At 37.6% G+C, this 12,263-nt stretch overlaps 1 protein-coding gene across 1 annotated transcript in view; it reads right to left on the minus strand.

Moving 5' to 3' along the window:
• MYRFL (myelin regulatory factor like) overlaps positions 1-9,645 on the minus strand; it is an 86,997-nt gene extending 77,352 nt beyond the window's left edge. The window contains 2 exon segments of the mRNA XM_045829341.1: positions 9,049-9,134; positions 9,637-9,645. Coding sequence (XP_045685297.1) covers positions 9,049-9,134; positions 9,637-9,645 — 95 coding nt within the window.
• Positions 9,646-12,263: the final 2,618 nt, after the last annotated feature.

Here is a 12,263-nt window from a genome sequence, read left to right on the forward strand (position 1 = left end):
GGTCAATGAACTCAAACAAGCTCTTTAACGAGCTCTTCTCTTAGGACCATGTGTATTACCTCACCGCCTTGCGCAACATCACAATTAAGAGCTTATCAGCCCCACTCAACTGTCAGCGGAATTAAACATACAACTGGTCAGTGACTCCTAACTCATTTTGCCATCCAACCCCAATAAGCCAAGTCCTAAGGAAGCCTCTGAATGTCAGACACTTCAGCTCAACCATTAGAATGAAATTAAATGAAACCTAGAGTTGATATCTCATGGACCTAATGTATCCCTAAGGTCTCCTCCTATGAAGTCACTGTGAATAGTTGTCACCTCACATGTTTTTGAAGGAAACAAATTTTGTTTTGAAAAGCACTAATCTAGTTTCCAGAGTCTTCCTCTACACACACACTCTCTCTCTCTCTTCACTTCCTTTTTCGCTGCATCCTTCAGAGTTTTAAAAAATTTTTATTTCAGTCTTTAATTTGTTTAATTTTATTGATGGCAGGGAGAGGGAGAGAGAACCATCACTTATTTTGTTGTTCCACTTATTTCTGCATTCATTGGTTGCTTCTTGTCTGTGCTCTGACCAGGGACAGAAGCTGCAACCTTGGCATATGAGGACAACATTCTAATCAACAGAGCTACTCAGCCAGGGATGCACCCACCAGAGGTTTATGCTATTTCTTAAATGTCCAGCCTCCCTTCCTCCAAGAAGCTCTCCACACCTGGATATTTCCCACTATATCCAACTACCACAGCTCACCTTGTCTCTAGTAGGTAACTGGCTGGCTAACCCAGAGGATCAGACAGGACTTCAGTCTGCTCCTCCTGAGCAGACAGCTGCCCTGGATTCTGCCACACAGGAAATAAAGGGTTAAGGTCGAAAGCCTTCACATGCCAACAGGACTGTCCCAGCCCAACACACCCGAGTCACAAAGAAACATGGGAAAGGCTTGAGCAGCATACCCCAATGCTCAGCCATGGGTACATGCCTCCCAAAAGAGTGTCCTGGCCAAATAAGTTGAAGAACACCACACTTACCTTCCCTAGCCGCACATTAGCACATCAAAGGTTTTGAAAATACCACAGTAAAGGAGATCAATTAATTTAAAGCCAGTGAGTCATAAGCTTATTTATTGATCATGGAACTTTCATTTTTTTCCCACAGCATTTCACAGGACCAGTTTTCCACAGAGCATTTAGGGGAATCCATTTTAAAGAGCCAATAGTTCCACTTTTTAATATGTTTGAGATTTGATGATCTGTTTATGAGATCCAAACTTGCTGTTGGTATATTTACAGCCTCACGGTCTCTTAGGTCGCTTAGATAAAGAGTAGTCACAGGCATTTTTTTTAAAGAACAATTTATAGGCACTGTAATAGAGGAGAAGCAGTCAGGATCTGTAGGAGACTCGGGTGTGAGTCCCCACTCAGCCATTTACTAACTGTGAGCCTAGGCAAGGAAGCCTCCACCCCAGGGCTGTGGGGAAGAATGCAACTAACCTGGGGAAAGAGCCTGGAAGTGTCTAGAAACACTCCACACTCACAGTGTTTGAACAGGTTGCACAGCTGCGAGGATCGCTGAACTGGTCCAACAACCCAGTGGCCATAAACTGGACCTATCTGCACATGTCCGCTCTCAGATTCTTATTACAGCCCCACTTAACTGTATGCACCCAAGCAGTTGTTGTCAAACAATGACGGGTTTTCTGGCCACAGGACTTTTTTTAAAGTACATTTTATTGATTATGCTATTATGGCTGTCCCATTTTCCCTCTTTGCTCCACTCCACCCCCTTCCCACTAGCAATCCCCTCCTTAGTTCATGTCCATGGCTTGTGAGTGTAAGTTCTTTGTCTTCTTCATTTCCTACACTATTCTTAACATTTCCAGTCTATTTGGTTCCTACCAGTTATGCTTCTTTTTTTAATATATACTTTATTGATTATGCCATTACAGTTGTCCCAATTTTTTTTCTCCCCTTTATCCCCCTCCTCCCTGCACCACCCCACTCACCCTCTAGCATCCCCTCCCCCAACAGTTCATGTCCATGGGTCATACATACATGTTCTTTGGCTTCTCTATTTCCCACATTATTCTTAACCTCCCCCTGACTATTTTGTGCCTACCTATTCTGTTTCTTATTCCCTGCACCTTTTCCCCGCATTGTCCCCCTTTTCCTCCCCACTGATAACCCTCTTTGTGATCTCCATTTCTATGATTCCATTCCTGTTCTGGTTGTTTGCTTAGTTTTTGTTTTTGTTTTTTTAGGTTCAGTTATTAATAGTTGTGGGTTTGTTGTCATTTTACTGTTCATAGTTTTTGATCTTCTATTTCTCAGATGAGTCCTTTTAACATTTCATGTAATAAGGGCTTGGTGATGGTGAACTCCTTTAACTTTCCCTTATCTAGGAAGCACTTTATCTGCTCTTCCATTCTAAATTATAACTTTGCTGGATAGAGTAATCTTGGATGCAGGCCCTTACCTCTTATGACTTGGAATATTTCTTTCCAGCCCCTTCTTGCCTGTAAGTTTTCTCTTAAGAAATCAGCTGATAGTCTTATGTGAACCCCTTTATAGGTAACTCCTTTCTCTTGATGCTTTTAAGATTCTCTCCTTGTCTTTAATCTTGCATAACTTAATTATGATATGTCTTGGTGTGCTCCTCCTTGGGTCCAATTTCTTTGGGTCTCTTTGGGCTTCCTGGACTTCCTGGAAGTCTATTTCCTTTGCCAGATTGGGGAAGTCCTACCAGTTACGCTTCTTAATCCCTGCATTTTCCTCCATTCTCACCCTTCCCCCTCCTAGCTGATAACCCTCCAAATGATCTCCATACCTATGATTCTGTTCCTGTTCTAGTTGTTTGCTTAGTTTGTTTTATTGGGGTGTTTTTTTTAGATTCAATTGTTGATAATTGTGAATTTGATGCCATTTTAATGTTCATAGTTTTGATCTTATTTTTCTTAAGTCCCTTAAACTTTTCATGTAATAATGGCTTGGTGGTGATGAACTCCTTTAGTTTTACCTTGTCTGGAAAGCACTTTATCTGCTCTTCCATTCTAAATGATTGCTTTGCCAGGTAGAGTAATCTAGATTGTAGGTACCTCCTTTTCATGACTTAGAATACTTCTTTCCAGTCCCTTCTTCCCTGCAAAGTTTCTTTGGAGAAATTGACTAAGAGTGTTATGGGAACTCCCGTGTAGGTAACTCTCTGCTTTTCTCTTGCAGCTTTTAAGATTCTTTCTTTATGTTTAACTTTTGGCATGAAACAGACATACAAGTCCAGGAAGCACAGAGAGTCCCAAACAAGTCAGATCCAAAGAGGACCACACCAAGACACACAGGACTTTTTTAAATAGACATGAACTCTGACAATCTTTGTAAGCTATGCGTGGCTCAGATCCATCTTGAGTAATACCTTTTGGCAGATTACTTTAGACACATTTAATATATTTCCTTAAGGTTCACAATCCTCCAAAATATCACTTAAAATATCAATTAACCTAAAACTTGTCTGTAGAAGGAAGGGCATGTATTCTACAGCTAGACACATTTTAATCCCAGCTCTGCCACTTATTTCCCTTGGAGAGTTACTTAAGCTCTTTGAACCTCAGCAGCTCATCTGTAAAATATGGACAATAGCATGCCTATTTGGCAGAGTTCGTTAAAAGACTGAAATATGTAAAATCAAAAATGTAATTAAATAAGCAAATATGTAAGTGCATGGAACATTGCTCAACATTTGCTAAGTGCTCAACAATATTAACTCCCCCCTTTGCCACCCACCCTCAAAGGTAGAGAGTGAATCTGATTGGACAAACCAGTAGCAGTAGCTTATGGGGAGATATCTCTGCTCCTGCAGGAAGGTCCATTATTATCACGGGGACTAAGATCATATGGCAGGTTTCAGAATTCCCAGGTTAAAAAAAAATAGCTCTTCAAATCAGACTTTTGTTCATTTTCCCCCACCCCAAACAGCTAAAGTTCTTTCTGCTAGTCATAAAAGTGGTTCGGATAATTAAACAGAGCCCTGGTGGAATGAGCTGTACCTTCTCTTAAGGAGAAGTCACAGAGGAGAGAAAGGCAAGAAAACTTCTGGCAGATTGTTTCCAGGCCAGCAGTGGTAAGGTCATTTCCATTGCCACCCTCCCCACAGGAATTCACACCTGCTGCTGAGACGGAGTGAGAGGAATGTGAGGGCAGGCACAGGGCAACCAGTGTCTGGGTTCAGCCCAGGCAGCGCCTGGGGCAGATAGCAGGCTGAGTGTAGGCCCCAACATTTAGCAACTTACCAGTTGTGTATATGTGTGTCTAACTAGCTTGCATAATGAGTTCCCTTACTTCCCATGGACATTTGATAAAGATGGGTTTTGGTTGTGTGTGTGTGTGTGTGTGTGTGTGTGTGTTGGAAAAGATCAACCAATCCAGGTACCAGAAATATCCACAAACAAGTTTCCTCATTACTGTTGAAATCTAGGTCTGGTTTTACTTTCTCTTTCATGGAGGAGGAAAAGCAGGGCATTTACAAGGGTCTTAATAATGGAATGGAAATGACCCAGTAGGGTCAATAAACTTGAAGACAAATCAATAGAAATTATCCAATATAATCAACAGAGAGAAAGATGACTTTAAAAATCCAATGAGATTCAAGGACCTGTGCACAGTATCAAAATTCTACATTTGTATCATTGGAGTCCTAGGAAAAGGGAAAAAAAGATGTTGGTACAGAAAAATAAATGTGAAGAAATAATAGCTGAAAACTTCCAAGATGTTGTGAGAAACATAAATTTACAGATTCAAAAAGGAGAGCAAATCCCAGTCAATATAATCTCTGAGAAAACCATGCCTGTACCCAGTCATATCATAATAAAATAGAAAACAAGCAAAATGATGAAAATTAATGAAGCCAAAAGCTGTTCTTTAAAAAGATCAACAAAATTGATAAATATCTAATGGGATTAATCAAAAAAGAGAAAAGAAACAAATTGCCTATATGAGAAACAGAAGAGGGAATATCACTGCAGACTCCTCAGAGTCTGCAAAAGACTAATAAGAAATACCATGAACAACTTTATGCCCATTAATTTGGAATGGGCTGGTTCCTGGGATGGGGGTGGAGATGGGGAAGTGGGAACAAGCAACCCAGCAACCAAACTCAGTTACAGAGAAAGCGATAACATGAATGTATGGAACAAATTTAATTGTAGTTAACAAAGCAAAGCAATTTTCCAACAAAGCAAACTATAGGCACAGATTATTTCACTGATTAATTCTATCAAATATTTAAGTAAGAAATAAATCCAATGACACAAGCTCACCCAGAGAATTTGAAAGGCAGGACCACATTACAACTAATTTTAAGAGCCTATATTTATCCTGATCCTAAAGCAAGAAAAATGCCATGTAAGAAAAAAACTACACCATTGTGGAAAACAGTATGGAATTTCCTCAGAAAGTTAAAAAGGGAACTGCCTTTTGACCTGGCAATTTCACTGCTGGAATTATACCCTAAGAATCCTGACACACCAATTCAAAAGTATCTAATCAGCCCAATGTTCACAGCAGCACAATTTACAATAGCCAAGTGCTGGAAACAGCCTAAGTGCCCATCAGTAAATGAGTAGATCAAAAAACTATGGTACATTTACACAATGGAATACTATGCAGAAGAAAGAAAAAAGGAACCCCTACCCTTCAAGACAGCATGGATAGAACTGGAGAGCATTATGTTAAGTGAAATAAGCCAGGCAGTGAAAGACAAATGCCATATGATTTGCAAAAAAGAACCAGAGACTTGAAAATAAAGAACAAACTGACAGTAACTAGAGGTGGGGGGGGGGGTGGCGGGAGGGGTATAACAGGGCAAAGAAGAGGAAGGGTTGTCAAGGAACATGTATGAAGGACCCATGGACAAAGACAATGGGGGGGGGATTGAATATGGGAGGTGGGGGTGGGTAGGGCAAGGAGAATAATGGGGGAAAATGGGGGGAACTGTAATTAAACAACAATAAAAAATAATAAAAATAAAGAAAAAAACTGCAAACTAATGTTCTCATGAACATAGATGTAAAATCTTCAACATAATTTTAGCAAATTGAATCCAGCAACACATAAAAAGATAATACATCACAGCTAACTGAGGTCTGTCCTAGGGATACAAGCCTGGTTCAATATCCAAAAATTAAGCAAAGTAATCCACCATATTAACAGACAGGAGAAAAACCTATATGGTCACAGAACATACAGAAATAACATCTGACAAAATTCAATATCCATTCATGGTAACAGTTCTCAGCAAACTAGGATTAGAAGAGAATTCCTTAAGGTAAAATAGGGCATGACAAAAAACTTAGAGCTAACATCATAGCTAATGACTTAAACTGAATGATTGCCTTCTAATATGAAGGACAAAGCAAGGATGTCTGCTCAAACTACTTCTCTATTCACCATTATACCCAAAGCCCTACCCAGTTCAACAAGACAAGCAAAAAAAAAAAGATATGCAGTTGGAAAAGAGAGATAAACAAATGTTCCAACTTGCAGATGACATGAGTGTCAACATAGAAAAATGCCTTAAAAATCTACAAAAAAGGCCTTAAGGTTAATAAATAGCTTCAGTAAGACCATAGGACCCAAGCCCACTATCTAAAAGTCAGTATTATTTCTATATATCGGTCAAGAATAATTGGAACCTAAAATTTTGGGAGGAAGGGAGTATTAAATAGCTCAAAGAAAAATGTAAAATATACAGGTATAAATCTAATAAAAAATATGTGTAGGACTATATGCTGAAAACTATAAAAAATTAATGAAAGTAATCAGAGAAGGCCTAAATAAATGGAGAGATATATCATGTCCGTGGATTGGAAAACTCAGTTTTGGTGTAGTTTTCCTCAGATGGACACTGAACTGCATGATAAGAATGCAGTAGCGATCCGGACAGTGTGGCAATGGCGGAATGATAGGCACCATAGATCAGTGGAACAGTAGAGAGTCTAGATAAAGATTCAAAAACACGGTCAATTGATTTTTTTTACAACAGTGTAAAGACAATTCAATAGAGAAAGGTTATTCAACAAATGGTTCCAGAATAATTGGACACTCACAGATGAGGAAATAAATCTCAGTTTGTATCTCAAACCTTATACAAAATTAATTCAAAATGGGTCATAGACCTAAATATACAACTTTAGTAAGAAAAATAGTAGAAAATCTTTGAAAGTTTAAATTACGCAATACCTATATTTCTTTGATATAAAGTACAAACCAAATAAGAAAAGTATGATAAACTGGACACCACCAAAATTTAAAACTTTTGCTCTAGGAAGAACATCATGAAGAGAATGAAAACATAAGCTGCCAACTGGGACAAAACATTCACAACCACATGGCCAACAAAGTTCCTATATCCAGAACATTTAAAGAGTTCTCTTAACTTGAAGATAAGAAAACAATCCCAATTTTTTAAAATAGGCAAAAAATTTGAAGTGATACTTCACCAGAGAAAATATATGACTAACAAACAAGCAATTAAAATGATACTCAACATCATTAGTCATTAGGGAAATACAAAGTAAAACAATGTCATATCACTGTAAACCTATTAAAATGGCTATAATAAAAATTTTAAAAACTGACAATACCAAGAACTGCTGATAAAGAGAAGCAATTGGATTTTTTATACATTGCTAGTAGTAATGCAAAATGGATGGTCAGTCTGGAAAATCTGACAGTTTTTATAAAGTTAAGTTTACATTAACAGTATGACTCAGCAGTCTTTATTCTAAGTATTACCCCAGAGAAATCAAAACTCTTAATCACACAAAATCCTGTGCATGAATATTTATAGAAACTATTCATAATTGCCAAAAGCTGGAAATAATCCAAATGTCCTTGAAAAGGTGACCAGATACACAATCTGCATTATGACTATTCAATAGAGTCTTTCTCAGAAAAAATAAAAAAAGAAGAAAGAAAAAGAAAGAAGTGACTTATTGATCACTTATTATGCTGAGTGAAAGTAGCCACACTCAAAGTGTTAAATACAATATGGTTTCACTTGTATGACAATTCAAAAAAGCAATATTCTGGGGACAGAGAACAGATCAGCGGTTACGAGAGCACAGGGTGGGTGGGGTTTGGCCACAGCAGGGAGCACAGGGGAACTGTTTCTGGTGAGTATAGAGTGTGAGTTGATCATGATAGTAATTGTATGGCTCCATCAATTTTTTAAAACTCACAAAACGATAAACAAGGGAAAAAATTGAGTTCTATTGTATATAAATTAAAAATAAAAGGGCACTTGGACTAGCTACATGAATATCAAATAAAATAAGAACAGAAATCAATGAAAAAGAAAAAATAATTAAGAATATAAATTTAACCAAAAACTGGCTCTTCAACAGATTAAGAAAACTAATAAAATTCTTGCCAGATTGATCAAGAAAAAAAGACATAAATTAGTGTTTTTGAAAAATAATTTTAGAGAGAGAAAGAAGGAGGGAAAGAAAGAGAGAAACATTGATGTGTTGTTCCACTGATTTATGCATTCATTGGTTGATTCTCATATGTGCCCTGACTGGAGATGGAACCTGCAACCTTGGTGTATCAGGATGATGCTCTAACCAACTGAGCGACCCAGCCAGGGCCACAAATTACTGTTGTCAAAAGGATCATCACTATAGATGGAACAGACATTAAAAGTATAACAAGGAAATATAATGAACAACTTGAGGCCAGTGAATTTGACAACTTAGTTGAAACAGACAAATTCACTGAACGACATAATCTTCCTCAGCTAATAACTACCCATAGATAACCTGAATAGACACATAGTTTTTAAAGATTCTGTGTTGGAAGGGGAGGGTCTTTCTCTTACAATAACTCCAGGCCTAGCTGCCTCCACTGATGAAGTCTGCCAAAGATTTATGGAAGAAATAATACCAACTCCACCTAAGCTCTTCTAGAAAATAGAAGAGGAGGGAACACTTCCCAGGCCATTTAATTATTTCATAATTTTGAAAACATCAAATGGAAAGCAGTGCTCTCCTTACTTACAAGGCGCCCACATCGAAATCATTGCCTGAGGACTCCTCCAGCACACTTGTGTCCAGGGACGAGTTTCCCAGAGCGCCACTGGCCCCCTGAGCAGCAAAGGTAACATGAAAAGTTTGAGATTCAGGAAGATTTCACAATGGCTAATGGCTAAAAGCATTGATATGCTTGCACCCAAGAATTTCAACACAACTAAGTGGCATAATGCATTTATTTCCCATTCAAATATTTCCTTCAGAAATCTCTTTGGATGTCACCTTCCTCCAGCAGCCTTCCCCAACTGCCCAAAGCCAGTCCAGGTGCTTTCTTTAACATCATGTGCTTTGCCTTATACACTAGTATGATTGTTTGGTTTTGCGTTTGTCTCTTTATCTAAAGACTTTAAGGGCAGGGACTGTGTCTTTCTTATTGTAGCCATAAGACTCTTTTTTATTGGAAGGATGGATGAAGGGATGGCTGGTTAGAGAGGTTTTTTTCATTAAGTTCAACATGAAGTTCAGTATCTTCCTTCACATTTTGTTAGACTTTCCAAATGTAACACAATATTTTTGTTCTTTCTCTTGGTTTAAAAAAAAATGAAAACAAACTTACCGGTTTCATTCTGTGTCTTAAAAAAGTTACATTTTTTAATGTAAATATAGAAATATATTACAAAGAAGATAAAACAGCCCTGACCGGTGTGGCTCAGTTTGTTGGGCATCATCCTGGAAAGGGAAAAGTCACCAGTTCGATTCCCCATCAGGGCACATGCCTGGGTTGCAGGTTCAGTCTGGACAGGGCACGTATGAGAGGTAACCAATCAATGTTTCTCTCTCTCATCAATGTTTCTTTCCCTCTCTTTCTCCCTCCCTTCCCTTCTCCCTAAGAATAAATAAATAAAATCTTTTTAAAAAAAGATAAAACAATCTTTATTTGCATATAACATGACTCTACCTAGCAAACTCAAGAGAAACAATGGACAACAATGACAGATAATTAGGAAAGTCAATAGAGTAGGTGGTTAAAATTAAATATAAAAACTAGTTACTTTCTTATATATAAAAAAGCAGTCAATCATTTCAATAAATAACAATGAAAAAAGGTAATTCTATTCAAAATAATAAAAAGCACAAAATATCTAAACATGTATTTCAGAAGGGTCGTAAGAGATTTGAACAAGTGCGAAGACTTACATTGTTCTTGGGCTAAAACTGTCAATATTGCAAAACTTTTACTATATATTATTTAGGATGTCTGCCAAACTTATATATTCATTTTCTGAGAACTTTCCCCTTATGTTTTAACACGCAATCTCTGCAGGCACTTGAGTCCAGGAGAACCAATCCATTAGTTAGCCAGTAGCCAATTAATTCAATTGTTTCTCCCAAGAATTTGAACTAACAGACTTTAAAGCTGGTAGTTAGGATTAAGTCATGTAATAGCTAAGGCAGAGGACAAGAGTGATCATCTAATATTTCTGCCATGTGTACCCAGGTCCTTCTTGATTTTTAATCCGTACTGAGCCTGGTTGTTCCACTTTGGCTTTAATTACATAACAGCCTCTTTATATACCTAATAAACCATATGAATTGACTTGTGTGTTACTTGAAATCAAATAATCCCCAAGTTAAAGTGTTCTGAAATTCTTCTGGAAAAATAAATACTCAAAAATCATCAGAATAATTGTGGAAGGGGGGGTGAGGATAAATGAGTACCAAGAAACACACAAATGGACACATCAGAGAAATGCAAGTTCAGAGCATAACAAGAAATATGACATGTATATGGAATATATAAGGACTCTTTAGTACATGACAAACATATCCTTTCATACCAGTAAGAAAAGATTATTTAGTAAAAGTTGTGCAGAAAATTGGTTAGACATTTGGAAGAAAAAAACCTGGATCATTTTCCTGCTTCAACACCAAAATTCCAGATAGATCAAATATTTCAACATAAATAAAAGAAACCATAGAATGAAAACATGAATGACCATTCTTATGACCTTGAGATAAAGAAGGATTTTCCAAGCATGGCATGAACACCAAAACTATAAAGAGATTGGTAAATTTCACTTCATGTTGGGTTGGCCAAAAAGTCCATTTACTTTTTTCCATAAAATAAAAAACACATTTTTCATTTTCACCAATAACTTGATTGATTTGGATATTTTGAGTATGCTGGCTATCTCCCGCTATTGGCTTCTAGTGGACAGAGGCCAGGGGTGCTGCTAAACATCCTCCAATGTGTAAGACAGCCCCACGGCAAAGGATTATTTGGCTAAAATGTCAATAGTACCAAAAAACTTCGCAAACCACTTTTAATATGTTTCGTCAGTCACAGCACCTTCTCCATACACGTGCAGAAATCTCTTGCATTTCAGTTGCATTCTTACCTTTCTTGAAATAATAAAGCATAATGCACTGAAAATGTCAATATTTTCTTACATCTTCAATATTAAAATGCCCCAAAATTCACCAATTTTGGTGTTTTTTAATGTACGCTGATATGACAGCTGTCACCACACAATCTAATAAAACTGTTTCTAATGAAGGTAAAGATAGCTAAGTACTACTAGAGCCATCTAAGGAAAAAACTTTTCCTTAAATGAACTTCTTGGCCCACCCTATACATTTTTCGAGAGGAGAAAGAACTTTTAATATTTTCATTTAAAATAATTACTAACCTAAAGAAAAGTCACAAGAAAACTTATATCCTTCACTCATATTCACCAATTATTAACTTTGTGGGGGGTTCCCAGATTCAGTTTAAACGTGTCACACTTCGATTCCCTACCCCCCACACCACAGTCCCGCATGTAATCCGGGCTCCTGTGTGCAGATCACTGCGCTAGTTACAGGAGTCCATTTTATGTTTAGGTTTTGACTTCCTATCCCATCCAAAGTCATTAAAATAAAATTTTAAAAATTTTGAGCACCTCCCAAATGGGAAAAATGTATGGGTATGAGAGACAGGTAGGAGGAAGGGGGGAAGCAGGAAGAAGGAAAGAAAAAGGAAGAGAGATTACCAACTCCATCCTGTGGCAAAAACTAAAGGGGGAAACAGAAGATATTCCTAAAGGTTGAGATGGTCAGAAATGACCTCATAATGGAGTTAAGTCTTGAGCTAGACTTTGAAGTATGGATGGGATGGAGATGAGCAGGGCAAAACTCATTCATTCTTTCATTGATTCAACCACCATTTATTAGGGACTTCCCATGTGCTCAGCACTGTACAAG

The sequence above is a fragment of the Phyllostomus hastatus genome, unplaced genomic scaffold, assembly GCF_019186645.2.
Source record: "Phyllostomus hastatus isolate PE091 unplaced genomic scaffold, TTU_PhHast_1.1 phas_scaffold_93, whole genome shotgun sequence".
NCBI lineage: Eukaryota > Metazoa > Chordata > Mammalia > Chiroptera > Phyllostomidae > Phyllostomus > Phyllostomus hastatus.